The sequence below is a fragment of the Aureobasidium melanogenum genome (assembly GCF_000721775.1).
Source record: "Aureobasidium melanogenum CBS 110374 unplaced genomic scaffold scaffold_1, whole genome shotgun sequence".
In the NCBI taxonomy this organism is placed as follows: Eukaryota; Fungi; Ascomycota; class Dothideomycetes; order Dothideales; family Saccotheciaceae; genus Aureobasidium; species Aureobasidium melanogenum.
The window spans coordinates 864,289-879,578 of NW_024470053.1; the positions used below are offsets into that span (position 1 = coordinate 864,289).

The 15,290-nt window shown below is 50.1% G+C and overlaps 6 protein-coding genes across 6 annotated transcripts; 5 read left to right on the top strand and 1 right to left on the bottom strand.

Annotated features, from left to right (window-relative positions):
- Positions 1 to 2,208: 2,208 nt before the first annotated feature.
- M437DRAFT_37396 (uncharacterized protein) lies at positions 2,209 to 3,444 on the top strand (the record flags this gene model as incomplete). The annotated part of the gene is made up of 1 exon (XM_041019621.1): positions 2,209 to 3,444. The coding sequence occupies one exon, from the start codon at positions 2,209 to 2,211 to the stop codon at positions 3,442 to 3,444; it is 1,236 nt and encodes a 411-aa protein (XP_040884320.1).
- A 537-nt stretch (positions 3,445 to 3,981) lies between these two features.
- M437DRAFT_36230 (uncharacterized protein) lies at positions 3,982 to 4,500 on the top strand (the record flags this gene model as incomplete). The annotated part of the gene is made up of 2 exons (XM_041019405.1): positions 3,982 to 4,174; positions 4,235 to 4,500. 2 exons carry the CDS (start codon positions 3,982 to 3,984, stop codon positions 4,498 to 4,500), a joined length of 459 nt encoding a protein of 152 aa, XP_040884321.1.
- A 761-nt stretch (positions 4,501 to 5,261) lies between these two features.
- M437DRAFT_71125 (3-hydroxyacyl-CoA dehydrogenase type-2) lies at positions 5,262 to 6,164 on the top strand (the record flags this gene model as incomplete). The annotated part of the gene is made up of 3 exons (XM_041025622.1): positions 5,262 to 5,558; positions 5,618 to 5,815; positions 5,868 to 6,164. 3 exons carry the CDS (start codon positions 5,262 to 5,264, stop codon positions 6,162 to 6,164), a joined length of 792 nt encoding a protein of 263 aa, XP_040884322.1.
- Positions 6,165 to 6,800: 636 nt separating this feature from the next.
- On the top strand, positions 6,801 to 8,153 carry M437DRAFT_37470 (uncharacterized protein; the record flags this gene model as incomplete). The annotated part of the gene is made up of 2 exons (XM_041019632.1): positions 6,801 to 7,305; positions 7,357 to 8,153. 2 exons carry the CDS (start codon positions 6,801 to 6,803, stop codon positions 8,151 to 8,153), a joined length of 1,302 nt encoding a protein of 433 aa, XP_040884323.1.
- A 486-nt stretch (positions 8,154 to 8,639) lies between these two features.
- M437DRAFT_36955 (uncharacterized protein) lies at positions 8,640 to 9,443 on the bottom strand (the record flags this gene model as incomplete). The annotated part of the gene is made up of 1 exon (XM_041019542.1): positions 8,640 to 9,443. The coding sequence occupies one exon, from the start codon at positions 9,441 to 9,443 to the stop codon at positions 8,640 to 8,642; it is 804 nt and encodes a 267-aa protein (XP_040884324.1).
- Positions 9,444 to 12,301: 2,858 nt separating this feature from the next.
- Positions 12,302 to 14,764, top strand: M437DRAFT_19068 (uncharacterized protein; the record flags this gene model as incomplete). The annotated part of the gene is made up of 2 exons (XM_041018980.1): positions 12,302 to 12,470; positions 12,546 to 14,764. Coding segments are annotated over 2 exons (2,388 nt in total), but the record flags the coding sequence as incomplete, so codon positions are not given.
- Positions 14,765 to 15,290: the final 526 nt, after the last annotated feature.

Here is a 15,290-nt window from a genome sequence, read left to right on the forward strand (position 1 = left end):
CGCGTCAAACGCCACTGTCATTCATATTAATCCTTCTGAGCTGTATATGCAATAAAATGCAAAGATGTCGAAATGCGCCTTTCTGGAAAGAGTCATAGTGCAAGGACTTGTGAAAAAAAGGACCTGGATGGGCTACCTCTGCAATTCGAACCTCTATCCACCTGATATCGATGTTGCAGCAACGACCCTGCTCTTCATGTTTTCTTCACGCTGACACCCTCTAGAAGATGGGTTTGTGCATCACCATAAAGCATAGAACGCCAGATAGAAGGCTCAATTCACGAGGTAAGGATTGTCCTCGGTGGTCATAAGGTGCTGTTGAGGTGTGGTGGTTGCGGACGATTGTAGTTCTGCTTCTCGAAGTCGCTGACAAGAACGCATTGTCGCCGGGAACTTCTGACAAATATGAGGCAGGAACTATTGAACCAAACAAAACAGCCATCATGTTGTGGCATAAAGCTCCCGGTTGAGGTGAGACGTAGGACGACAATCGAGTCATGACAAACGACGGCCTAGAATTGTCGTGGTTCCCGAATCTCGCAGCAGTGTTTTCCAAGATGAGATATCTACTCTTTAACGGCACTGGATTGGAAGAGCCGGATAGCATGCACTTCAACGGTTGCTGCAGAAAACATGAACCAAGGTGATTAGATACCCTTATGGCTTGTGCCCAAAGAGGTAACCCTAGATTAGGCATTAAGTGTTTAAAGAGAAACGGGCATAAGCCCTGTGTGATGTCTCACACCAACAAGCGAGCAATCTGTGTACATACTCGAGTACAGCCTGTACATAGTCTGGACTCGAGAATTTGTTGGGTCATTTCCAAGCATGCTTCTCCAGATCATGAATGTGGTGACTGAAATCCTTGACCAGTAGTCCCCTGCTCGAAGTGATGGATGGACGGTGGAAGGATTAGCCGGCGAATGACGCAAAGACGAAGTGCCGTTCAAAGAACAATCATCTCCGTTTTTGATGAATCGTCTGCTTCGATTGAATCATATAACCAAATCAGTATTGAGAGATGAGGGGCTCTTGACTCTCTGGACGACTGACTGGCACATTTCGTCAAAAACTGATATCATTCCATCGCCAAGGCTGAACGTGAGGTCAGAGCGATACGACTCGAAAAGATAAAACTATGTGGGGAATGTCTATGGTGTAGATCGGGCGTCGCAGAAGGGATCGAGACTCGCGGGCCGAACGGCTCGCAGACAGCAGAAAGGGACCAAATCCTCGTGGCAGTTGGATTAACAGTGGACATGCAAAAGACATTGGCCAGAGCCCAGATCTGAAAGTACACTGAAGCGGCAACGTTGAAGATGAGATCCAGGAAACTGGGCTCGAACAAGGGATTGCAGTTGGCAGTTGGACAACAATCGATAGAAACTATTGACAACACGGACGCCGGTTGCGACGGTAAACGGGCTTTGCATGGCTGGCATGAAGACTCGGGCGGGGCGACGGATACCGGTAGCATCGAGGCATGCTGGAGCTGGACCTGTCGCCGGAGCAGCAGCATATCATATATGTAACATGGCGAGCACTCGCATCAGAAGATAGATATGGTTGCTATGAAGTTTGGCTGGATCCACCTTCGAGCATTGCATTGTTTTTGATTGTCTGACCCGAGTTGCCGAGAGCGGTCAGCGAGCAGACGGTCGATCCGTCTTGGCCCTAAGAACACACAGACGCTCCTAGGTCTGAGGGGTGGTAAAGCAGTCCTTCCTTTCACCTCTTCTACTCTCTCTGGCTGCTTCAGGTTGCAAGCTGGTGGAGGAGCATCCCTGCTGTCAAGAAAAGAAAACGAGAAAAAGAAAAGAAAAGCATGAGCGGCTGAAAGGGAGCGGGTATTTTCGTTCAACAGATTGGAATTGAGTTCACGTTACAATGGTTCTCGATGGACGGCAGAGAAGGCCGGGTCACTTGGCTGGCATTGCCATTCAACCCGTCAGCATCCAAGCCACGACAACGACAGGTACTAAGCCCACACCTGCGCCTGCGCCCACGTCTACGACTACCACCACCCCTCCTTCTGCTGCTCCGCCTATTTCGCCTCCCTGGACGGCTGTATCCCACTCGCTCAATCCCTTTGGCGACTCCAATGGCCGTCGCGACAGCTTCACTAGTCCATACCCATACCGACGCACCTCGACCTCGACATCCTTCTCGCTCCACCTCGCTCCTGCCCGCCCAGCCCTGGCCCGCAGCATGACTTCGGCCTCGCACCTGCCCCATCATGCCAAACTGCACAAGAGGTCCGGCTCGACCTCGTCAGCCGCTCCTGTCGTCTTCACCATGCCATCGCCCATCCAGAACGAGTTCACCCAGTCCAACTCGTCCATGACCACCCAGCATGCCCGCCACTCGTCTGCCAACAAAATCAAGCCTTACCTACGCAAGATGTCGTTGCGGGACGACGACTTGGACCAAGGTCGTCTTGATCTGTCGCGGCCCTCTGCCGAAAACGAGTCTCTGACAGGTCTCGGTATCTGCGATGACGCCCCATCCTTTTCGAGATCCGCTTCGGATGTTTCTTTCATCCCCTCCACTCGCCGCAAGGCCTCACACTCCCGTGCAACCAGTGGCCCTGCCTCTCTTTCCGTTGCTGCTTCGGGTCCGCTGCGTCCAACACAGCCCTTTGCTCCGCTACGTGAGGCCCCACGATCATTTACTCCGCCTGCAACAGTTTCGCAGGTTGACACATCCGATGATGAGGCAGAAGAGAGCGTTGGTGTGCTCACCAACGACATTCGCCAGCCTGACTATGAACCCTGGAAGCCTCGAAGATCCATTTCCATATCCTCAAATCCCGCCATAACCCCCCTCTCACAAACATATACCGCTGGTTCCCTTACCAAATTGACCAGTGCATCCCAATCCAATCTCTCTATCCGCTCACAGCCCTCGTACGACCAGCTCAAATCTGGTCGCTCTCTTCGGAATACCGGTAGATCCGGTGATTATCCAGCAACTCCTTCTGCTCGTACTTCGATCGACAAGGCCTTTAGCTTCATCACGCGCACTTCTGAACCAGAAGATGCTGCCTCGCGAGCTGCCGCCATCCGTGCTGCTCGTAAGGCGTTTGAAGAAAAGGAGGCTGCAAAAGACCGCAAGTATGAGAAAGAAGAAGTCAAGCGCAGAGCCTCGGTCATCAAAAAGGAAGAGCGTAAGTGGCGAAAGGCTGATCCACGTGCGAGCATGACTAGCAACGGCAGCAACAGCATTGTTGTTGACGAGGAGAAGGCTGTTGCTGGTGCTGATTACGCGACGCAAACCCCTGCCCATGACCTCAGTCTTCCCATTCAAGGAGACTACAGTGGTGCTGCACCAACAGTGCCGCCCTCACCACCATCGCCGAGCAAGACCAAGCAAGCCAAAGGAGGCTGGAATCGATTCCTTGCTTGGACTCGGACCAGGCTTCTCAATTGCGGTGGGAGTGCTTGAGGTGGAACAAGAAATGCATGACAACCAGCATTTGTGAATATTTTTGATGATTTAAGCGCGGGCAGGAAATTGTTTTGGACATGTTTTGAGCATTTGCATTCGTTTATGAGCGTGGAGTTTATGGTGATTATACCCTCGTTGGACAAGATATTTAGCAGACACGGATCGATGGATTTATCGCATATGTTGGATTTTTAGCATAACACAGCACAGCAGCAATCAATCCATGCCTAGATGGCACTCATGAATCACTCAAGAAATATCCAAGTCAGCTGTCCGCGTTAGCTATCAGTTTGTGCACTGAGAGAAAGAGAAAGAGGGACATCGCCAAGAGTATCTTCTCATTGCGGAGCGGGTTCGGGAGTGGAACGAACGACTGACGAGCTCATGGAAAATCAATCCGACAAGCACATTATTGTTAACAACATCAACCCACCACGTTGTTTTTGCCATTGGCGCTCGTACCGGAGCCTCACGTTATTCTCCGAAACCGCAAAACGATTGATTACAGTAGCTTCGACATCGTCTTCTTTCACAATGGCGACGGTCTCGCAACCGCCTCAGACACCACCGGCGCAACCGCCTCCACCACCTGGAACCACTGTACCGCAGACTAGTCCTCAACTTGTACCATCTCGTCAGCCACTGCCTCTTTCTGCCTCACAAGAAGGCCAAGTGCGGGAGATATACCACAAACGGGTGCGGAACAAGTGCGCCGAAGAAGTGCGACGTATGTTATCTGTCGCTCCAGAACCACACTTGACCTTAAGCTGATCATCCTGCCTTGTAGTTTTTGCTGCATGTGCTACCAACCGTACCTTCACTGCGCCATTCTATTGTCGAGCCGAGCGCCGCCAGATGAACGCCTGCATGCTTCAGTACGCCAATCAAGCCGAGCAGGACGCCGCCAGAGAGGAGTGGTTCGCTACTCGCGATTTGCGCCGTAAGGAACGAGAGGCCAAGGAAGAGAAGAGGAAAGAGCAGGAAAAGTTCCATCGGGAGTGGTGGGGCCTGGACGAAAATGGAAATCGCATCGACAAGAAGAACACCAAGTAGTCAACCGTGAACAACGCAGATCGCTGTATCTACGGTATTCGGTCCGTGAGCTGAGGATATATTTGCATCAAGAAAGGCATGGGAAGGCGTTAATACGGAGTTCAGCGTGCCAACTTGTACAGAAAATCATGGTTTCTTGGTCGGTATGTATATTCAATTCTACTCTTCTAATGCCTCACAGATCAAGGTGATTATTCCTTGTCAGTTCTACTGAGGGACTATGGAATCACCCAATGTGCCGACCTCAAGAGCTGATCTAATCGAACTCTGATGGTGCGTCTGGACTTTCGGAATGGAAACTGTTGACGGGAACGTCTCGTGTACATATAATCAAGTCTGAGCAGCGTTTACCAGAGTCAGATCATGGCAAGAAGTATGCTTCCATGTACGCTGTACGCTAGAAATCAGTATGTACTCAATACTCAATACTCAATACCTCTGGAAAATCTGACACTGTACAGATCTACAGCTTTGTATGTTGTGCGAATCCGATCCAGACCGTAGTATTAGAGCCATCTTGAATCAACTTGCATCTTCGATGAGCTCGAATTGCTCCCGATGAATTCCTGAGCGTCTCCATTTTCTTTTGAAAGTCCCAAATGTCGTATTTGTCGCAACTTGCCAAGATCCGGGGATTTCTCTAGATGCCGAGGCATGTGATACCGAGGGACATGGTGTTAAAGCTCACCCTCGATTTATCGAATGCAAGCAGTCCTCCTTCTCATACCACAATCGATAGGTGCAAACTAAATTACCACATCATGCACATCAAAGATAGGCTTTTCGTCATTTCCGGTGGTTCATCCGGCCTGGGTCTTGCAACAGCTCGCAACCTTCATGAGAGAGGAGGTTACATAGCCATCCTAGATCTCAATGTCGAATCTGGAGGCCGAGCAGTCAAGGAGCTTGGTTCTGAAAGATCTCGTTTCTTCGAAGCTGATGTCAGCGATACTGACAGTATCACAAAAGCTGTGGAAGGAGTCTCAAAATGGATTCAAGAGACGGGCAAGCCCATTGGTGCTATCATCAGCGCAGCCGGCGTAGGACACCCTGGAAAGGTATGTTGAAATATATCAGAAATATTTCCAATCATGATATGCTGAGTACAGATATATAGATCATTGATCGCAAGGGCGAGCCGCTCTCCTTGTCATCCATTGATTTTGTTCTGAACATCAACCTTCGAGGCACCCTAGACTTCGTCCGTCAACTACTTCCACTCATGGTCAAAAACAAGCCGACAGAGCCAGACAGTGAGCGAGGTTGTGTCATCTTGGTCAGTTCTTCAGCTGCGTATGATGGACAACCTGGACAGGTGAGCTTTATAACCAGTTGACTTGCCATTTGACCATACTGACACAAACAAGGTCTCCTATGCTGCTAGCAAGGGCGCAGTAAGATCTATGACACTGCCTATGGCCCGTGATCTTGCACCGTTCGGCATTCGCGTTGTGACGATCGCACCTTCATTGTTCGAATCCAACATGACGGCCGTGATGAGTGACAAGGTTCGAAAATCACTGGAACGTGTCATGGAGTTCCCCAAAAGAGCAGGCAAGGGCGAAGAATTTGCTGAACTGACAAGACATGCGATCGAGAATGTCATGCTGAACGGTGTTTGTCTGCGCCTTGACGGCGCGATGAGGATGCCATCTCGAATGTAGTCAATCTACGATTTTCGCCTGATAAATATAGCAACTTTGTTTGCTCTACCATTGACACACACACACACACACACCTGCTCCGACACTGTAACAGCCTTTCTTATGCATTCTATCATTGACCGTCTGCTTTAACGATGAATGAGGGTTATTCTGCAGTTTCGTTTCTAAAAGGCAACCCCGTCCTTGTTGTTCTTAGTACCATAAATATTTATTTATCTTTCTTTTTCTTCTCTGTTTCAATAATGATATAAGATTATCCTTACTAGTAAAGTCACTAATTCTAGTTTTCAGTTATTTAGTCTAAATAAGAGTATAGTATTATTATTTAGATAGTAATAAGTATAAATAAAGACAAGAGCTACCTAGCTAGATAGCTTACTAAGGCTTGGGAGCTTAAGTTGTTTGTTTAAGTTGTCTTATGACCTAGTATTCTAGCCACTTTTGCTACTTACCATCCTACTAACTAGCACCTTCCTTATCACTCTTGTCGTTAGCTATAAAGTGTCGCAAAGCAAGCGGCAACCAGATTGCTTTCTTGGACTCATTAACCCCGCAAACGACAGTCGCGTGAGTTTTAACCACTGTTTACGCTGCGACTCTTTGCAATAACTAATAATAGTCCTTACTACTATAGCAATGACTACAAACGCATTGGAGTCTGCAGTGAAAGAAAATCACTTCAACACCAGACTTGACTCAACGGCACCTATAAATGGCGAAACGAAGATACTTTCGCGGTCTTCACCATCAAATGGAGTGGTAACATATACACTCCAGATTGGGTCTGTGTCCGTCCCAAATGTTTCGCTTGCTGAGGTCACGGATTACGTATCAGCACATGATCTGGAAATCTTCGAAAATCAAACATTTGAAAACGACGTTAAAGAGGAAGAGATCAAACAGCAAGAGTGCCTAGCCGCAAAAGCCCGCAGATATAACAGAGTCACAGACTCGGATTCAGCCTCTGACACTTCATCAGTTCGCGCTAGATCCGTGTCTGGTGCACCACTGTCTGGCAGTGAGAACATCAAAGCTGGTGGTAGACAGCGACCTTCATACACGCATTTCTACCCCAAGCAACGGGCCCCTCGAGGATCTCTGAAGCCTACCATACCAAAGGCAGAATCACACGTCAACAATGGTCAGTCAGAAATTACATATATCTCAAAAATATTCAGCTAACATTTTATAGGAGACTATAGTAGTAACAAAAGACGACGACTTAGGGAAGATCGTGACAGTCTATCTTCGGCACAGGATACAGAGAGTGTTTATAGCGTAGCCTCTCCGAAGCTAGCAACCCAGCCACCTTCCGCTATGGAGCAGGCAGCAGGGTTATTATCAGATGCGCAAGAGGAATCTGATCCAATGGAACTCGACGACGATGAGTCCGAAAATGACAAAGCTATACCGATACGTGACGTCTCGAACATAGCTGAGCAGGCAGGTAGCCACAAGGGCAAGGGCAAAGGCAAGGAAAAGGACGGGGCAAGCGCCTTCTTTACATTCAGAGATCAAGCTATCCCTCTAGCTTCAAGGAGTGCTGCACACAATTCATCACAAGCCCAGTCTACCAAAGCAAAGCTTGTCGCCTCGTTGACGGAAAGACAAGCGCTTGCACCTCCGGCAAAAGAGACAACAAAGGCAAGCACATTACCGACCTCAACAACAAACTCTTTGAAAGACAACAGCTCAACCAGTCATGCCATCGCCAACGTCTCCGACGCAGATTCGAGCTCCGATTCTGAGGGTTCTGAAGAGTACGTGGTCGAAAAGATTCTGGCCCATGGCCTCTCAGATCCAAAATCTCACGACAAGTCTGTTCACGGAGAAAAGCCCGTCATGCTGTACCACGTCAAATGGGAAGGTTACGATGCAACCACTTGGGAGCCAGCAACAAGCTTCCAAGACACGGACATACTTCAAGAGTACTGGTACCAGCATGCACAAAGGCAGAGGCAGAAACAAAAACAGAAGCCATCGGCTTGAACTCTCGAGGAACAGGCAAAAGCCAAGTTCCTTACTTTGACGCGCATACTTCAGGAAGCAGGATACCTGGCAAGCATGTGATGTCATCACAGATTGCAGGGGCAGGACAGTAGTTACATATCATGAGAGTATAACAAACACTTACGGTACTCAAGAAGTGGAACGCCTTAAAGTGGTATGCGGCTCGCATCGTTTGCATTATCAGACTATTGAAAAACAACCTCGAGATAAAAATGCCCGAGCCAAAAGAGTATGATGGAGGACTGAGCTGCTGAAGTCTGCCCAGATGTCTTTGATGCATGCGCAATGTGTAGGAAAACAGGATTGATGCTGTCGTGGATCGTGAGAAGAAAAGCAACGCTGATAAATTGCGAGCAAACAATTAGAATCGTTGTTGGGTATCGTGTGACATGAAAAAAAGCAAGAACAAAAAGAAAGGAATGGCAGACTCGAGGCGGCAAATCGGAGCCGAGAGGACTTCGATAATTAATCGTCAAGGAGAATGACTTCAATGGGCTTCTTGGGCGCTGGAGCTGTCTCCTCATCTGTCTCTTCATCGTCATGAGCTTCTTGTACAGGTGTCCAAGAGCCATCACTTTCGATGTTGATAGCACGCGTCTTTAGCATGTTTCTGGCTGCGAGGGAGTCACGAACAGCCATTAGGAATCCATCGACTACCAAGCTTTGTGGCCTACAGTCGGCCTTGCAGATTGGACATTTCCATGCGTCGACCTTACTAATGCGAGCCTTGCGAGGTTGAGACTGTTGTTCAAGTCGAGTGTCCAAGAAAACGTCGAGATCGAAAGCTTGCTTGTGCAGGCAATCGAAACCGCGAACTGGCAAGTCAAAAATTCTGGCGTTGGAGAAGGGTTCGTAAAGGTGTAAGGTCAAATTTGACTGTATGATGAGATCGTCATCACTGCTGGTCAGGGATTTCTTGATTGAATCCAGAATTTGTTCAGGAGGAACAAGACGCTTCATGCAAGCCTCTCTGATATCGCTGCGAGAGGCGAAGCCGACGACTTCGACAGCAACTGCGTAGTTGAAAGGCGATTTGTCATACTTGGATCGGTTGATTCTTACAACAAGTTTGTTGGTCTCGGAACTGATGCAATGCGTGACATCGATGGGTAGATATTTACCATGATGCAATTTGCGTCTTGGTTCGAGTGGAGTCTTGTTGATCGCGAAGTAAGCCTGAACTGGCCAGCTGCCATCGAGAAGAACCCATTTGTTCTCAGCGAAAAGGGGCTGAGATGGCGCGACCTCGCAGCATCTGAGTCTTAACATTAGAGAGTTGGTATTGATTTCTCCAACTGGGGGATCACCGTCGGGGCTCGATTTCACTTTCAGAAGTCGACTGATAGCCTGTGGTGGCAACTGAAAGGAAATTTCTTGGACTGGCTTGGTCGTTAGCCTGTGGGGCGGAAGAGCAAAGCCAGCAACGCGGCGATAGAGGTCATTGGATGAGGCTGGAGTGTCGAGATTCTTTGGGACAAGGACAGGACTACGCAGATGAGCTTGATGAAGTGCCGATCGACGGTAATCCGGGTGGGCAGGCTGGGGTACAGCGGGATTTTGTCCAGGAAAGAATAGACGAAGCGGTGGATTCGATCGTGATTGCCGTGGACGAGGCATCTGACTTGCTAGCGGGGGAGCTGACAGAGAGTTGGAAGGCAGGATGGGCTGTTGCGGAAGCATCTCTTGTTGATACATCATCAATGCCTGCATCTGAGCTGCATCATGAGTTGAATTGTTGTTTTGACGCACGGATTGATGTGGTAGAGCAGTTGCCCCTTGTTGGAACTGAGCTGGGAAGGTCCCACTAGGGTTCTGGAAGAAGGCCGAAGCTGCAAGTGAAGCACCTTGTAAATGATTTGAGAAATGAGCAGGAAATGGCGGTTGGCTTGTCTGTGCCTGTGCCAGAGACTGTGCTTGAGCTCGAGCACGCATTTGCTGCATTTGCAGCCCCCGTTGCATCTGCGTTTGCCTCTGCGCCTCCATCTGAGCGGCTTGCAACCCTGCACCGATCGGTATTGGTGCTTGAGCTTGACGCGATGGTTGGATGTGGGTTTGACCTGGATGAGGGCAATGTGATTGTGTCATACTTGTAGCAGTGACAGTTGGAGCAGGGGCAGGTTGCTGGGTAGTTGTAGCGGTGCTCAGGATAATATCGGCCGGATTTGTAGTTTGACTTGAGTGAGTGTGCGGGAAGTGAGTAGAACGTACGTGCTGGTGAAAGATGGTGCGGTAAATGTTCTGCTGATGACCACGCATTTCTTGTGACTGGACACCTTCCATTCCAAATCTTTGTTGCTCAATCATGAATTCTCGCATCGCGAACTCGGCCATTGGGCCACTGTCCGTACCCCAGGTGTTACGTAGAAGGAAGCGGAAGGTCGCTCGTTGGAGTAGCAACGAGCGAATACCAAGGCTTACTATAAGATCTTGAACTGTCGGAAGCGTTTCTGCCTGACGGCACTGAGAGAGCACACGATCTAGATTCAATGTTATCTGACCAAGACAACTGCTGATATGATGAATTGCCAGCATGAAAGAGGAATCAGTCAAACAAGCTCTCAACTCGTCTATTGGCTTAGGGAAGGTGCTTATGAATACCTGGACGTCATTGCTCAAAGAAGTCCTACCTTCCCATTGTTCTCCCAAGATTCTTGCAAACATAGGGAGGCTGTCTTTTGGCAGATGAACTAGGACAGATTGGAGCGATGGCAGATTCAAGGAGTAGCAAGCTAGGAGCATAAGCAGGATGATAAAGTACCAATCGTTCTGTTGTGTGGCATCATAAAGAATACCCAATCTCTCAAGATCGGCACCGGTCAAGGTTCCGTGAGCCGCAGTGAAGTCAGATAGGCGCTTAGCACATTCGCCGCTATGAAATACGGCAGACCATCGGGGGCCAAAAAGCGGAGCGTTGTTGGAACTAGAGGGAACAGGTCGGATATGCGTGGGAGGCGTGTTTGATGCTGAAGGAGGTGGCAGAACAGGGGCGGATCCAGTAGGCTGCCGTGAGGAAGAGGCAGCAGAGACGTTTCTGTTCTGGGTCACACGAGCAACAGGCTGAGCTGAATGATGAAGAAGAGTTTGAGCAGCAGTGGCCAAGCTCGGCGACTTATCATGTTGGTCGCTAGGAGTGGGCGACGGGAGAAAGTTTCTTGGGTTAGATGTGCCGGTCTCATCGTTTGGCTCGGCGTTTTCTTGAAGGTGGAGGTCTTGGTGGGAGGAAGGAGATTGCACCTGTATAGTGGTGGGAGATGGACATTGAGGCGTGGTCGAATCAGTGGTAAGTGTTAGACTAGGAGCTTGTCGTTGGTGGTGTTTGCCAGAAGCACGAAGAGGTGGCTGTGAGAGAATTGAGGATTGTTGCATCCAAGAATATTGCCTCATAGCAGGACGACCCAGGATGTTTCGTGCATTGGCATTCAATTCAGAGGGCGACAAGGACATGTTTTGAGGCATGTCGCGGACGCAGGCGAAGGTTTCCCATTTGCGCGTGGTCGACAGGCGCAAGTGGACGACGACCAAGTAGTAAGTACCGTGCCGGAAAAGGAAAGAGAGGTCCGCAAAGGAACGCAAGCGTTTGCGAACAGGCGGCGAGGCAGGCAACTGCCTAGCCCGTATGACCTGCGAGGTCGAGCAGTCGCAAGAAACTACAGGAAGGCGGCCTGCTCTTGGTCTTGTTCTTGCTCTGCCTCTGCCCTCTCTGGCGGCTCTGGCTCTTGACCGACGCTTGTTTAGCGGCGTGTCGGGCCAAACCTTGTACGGCCTGTCATTGACTGCATCTACATGCAGCACGGCATTCGCCGCCCAGCCTCCGAGCCCAAGTACCTTAGCACTCGTACTGCAACTGCAACTTCCACTACCAGAGCCCGACTGCCATTCACGATTCTTGTGCACTGCCAGACTGCTATCCGTTTCAGCTCGACGCTCGCTCGGCCTCCTGGACGCGCCATACTCGGCACCACGTTCGACACCCGCCTCGCCCTTCGTGACAATACACGCCTCGGACCACCCCCCTCCATCGCATACCGTCCCGAGACTTCGATGCTGCCCCAGTCATAGCCTGCATACCCCCTCGACAGCACGCCTCAATGGCCTCTCGTCAGCCCTCGGATCCTCGAGAGGTTCCTCCGGGCTCTATCCTGCTCGTCGTCCATGACTTTCTTGCTCGCAGCCCCGACGAGCTGAGCCTGGCCAAGGGCGATCGCATTGAACTCATCGAGCGAGATGACGACTTCGGTGATGGCTGGTTTCTTGGTCGCCATATGACCACGACTGCTACCGGCCTGTTTCCTGAAGGTGAGCAGACACGCCGAACCATCACCTCTCAACCCTTGTGAAACACTTCCGCTCACCCCAACTCGCTCGTCGCAGTCTACACCACTCCCGCCCCGAGAGGCACTCTTCTATCTACTCAGCAGCCCCCAACTCGTCGCAACGATGTATCCCAACCCAACAGGCCTCAGACTGCTACTTCGACCGCCTCGTCGCAATCCTCCACTTCCAATCCTGCCCAACGCGCATCTCAACACAATTCGGTCATGCACGAAACTCTGAGCGTTATTGACGAGCACATTACCGACTTGCGCAGCCCGCGCGAAATACCTCTCACCAACATACACAGCCACGATACCGAGAGCATCTACAGCTCCCATGTTCCCAATCGCCTTTCTTACATCAACGGCCGGGAAACCGACGACGAGGAAAATCAGCTGCACACCGAGGCTGAAGTCATGTTGTGGTCACCTGTACGAGTTGCTGAATATCTCGAAGACCATGGTGTCGAGAAGTCGCATTGTGACACTTTCCGTGAGCAAGAGATATCCGGAGAAGTGCTTCTAACCATGGAGCAGTCGGCCATCTTTATTAAAGAGTTCGAACTTGGTTCTGTGGGAAGACGATTGAAAACATGGCAGAAGGTCAAGGCTCTCCAGGACGAAGTACGCCAAAGCTCAACCAATGTACCTAGAAGCGTGTCTGAATACTCGGCTGCTGCCGATGACGTGCAGACTGAAGCTGGAAGGAGAAGAAGCCAGAGCGTGACGGCCTCGCCGTACAGACCCGTCAGCAGCATGGCAACTCCGTCCATGACCTTTAGCCGCCCAGAGAATACCCAACGCCCCTCAGCCGCTTCTATCCGTAACCTCAACCATTCTCGGAGACATTCATCCATGGGATCGATAGATAGCATGAACCGCTACTCGCATCATAGACAGTCTTCGGTCGGCACAAACTCCGGAGCGCCTACTACTGCTCGGCGCCTCTCCGTTGCCCACGAACCAGCAGCTGATCCCGGTGCCACCATCTCACAGGCTGACGGAGGAGTGGGCGAGTATGGCTTTGGATCAATTTCTTCACCTGTCGACTTGGATCGCGGTTACTTTTCTGGAAATGAGATTGATGCTCGCAACAAGCGCAATGTCCTGCAGAAGAAGTCAACCTCATCTCACACTAGGAACATAAGTGCCGCTACCGATTCTGCTCGTCATAGCGCTTCATACAGGAACTTTCCTAGGATGGCCAGTGTCGAATCGATGCACGACCCTGCTTCACCTATCATGTCTCCAGCGTCCAGCCAATTTTCCTTCAATAAGCCCACTAGCAATCGTGCCGTCAGCAGTCCGCATACTACAGTAAAGCCCTTGGCATCTATTCAGCAACCTGTCTCACCAATCGTCACCCGATTAGATTCAACCTTGGCTGACAGCGACAACTCATCATTAAATCCTTCGCCATCACCTGCGTCGAATACTCGATCATTCTTCTCCAAGCCCCGCATTGGTGGCGGCCTTCGGATAGCTTCTGATGCCGTGACCCAAAATGAGAAGAAGCAGAGTGCTTTGAAGCACGAACCTCTCGCTTCTCCTGCTCGCACTGGCTCTACCACTCCGTCCACTGAGACTCGTTCAATCGACTTGCAAAAGTCAGACAACCAATCTCGAGTATCAACGGGCTCTTCAGGCGCCCTTGCTCCACCTGCAACTTCTACCCGTTCTAGGCCAAAGCCCAAGAGCAAGAAGACAACCTCAGCATACACTCGCGGCCTTGAGAAGAAACCCCCCGCTGAGCAAATCGCCGATTGTGACTACAGTGGGTGGATGAAGAAAAAGTCATCGAGCTTGGTAGGCTCGTGGAAGCCTCGTCTTTTTGTGCTTCGTGGTCGCAGATTGTCCTACTACTATTCAGAGAATGACACCGAAGAGAAGGGCCTGATCGATATTTCGTCCCATCGTGTCCTGCCTGCTGAAAATGAGAAAATGACAGGGCTGCACGCTGCACTTACTGGCGCCGGGTCATCCCCGATGGTGCCTCAAGGGACCGCACCGCCATCTGCGGATGGACAAGGCCTCTTTATATTCAAACTGGTCCCACCACGCCAAGGACTTAGTAAAGCCGTCAACTTTACGAAACCGACCGTACACTATTTTGCCGTGAACAGTAGGCAAGAGGGTCGATTGTGGATGGCTGCACTCATGAAAGCCACGATTGACTATGATGCTTCGAGTGGTAAAGTCACAACAAGCTATAGTCAAAACACAATATCCCTGTCAAAAGCACGCGCACGCAACGAGCGTCCGCCCGCTCTGCAAGACACAATCATTCCCCCCGTACATGAACTGGAAGATTCATCCAGGCCCAAATCCAGCGGCTTAGGCATTGGTGGCATTGATGAAGCCCAAGCGGGAGCTGAACAGGATGGCAGCTTGAATGAGCCAACGACATAACTTGAATCACATCTAACGTCCCCAACAACATTCTAGAGAACGTCTGATTGACTATGACCTTATGAAAGGAGAAATGGGTAGCTACAGGTACAAATCTGTGGTTTTTCTGTATCTTTTGTAATTATAATTGCGCCGCCTTTGCTCTCTTTCTTCATCTTCTCTTTGTGCATTCCAAATCCAGTCTTGTCAGTGACGAAAGCATCATTCATTTTTCTTTATTCTTCTCTTATATACCAAGTAAAAGCGGCTAATGTTACCCAAAGCACAAGAAGCATCTCGTTCAAGCCCTGCCAAGTATCGCAAGCACACTAGATTCGACCAGTTTATGTTCTTGAAGGATCAAGTCATTTTGGTATAGGCAATTTCTAAGCCCTCTTCATGACAAGAATCCATA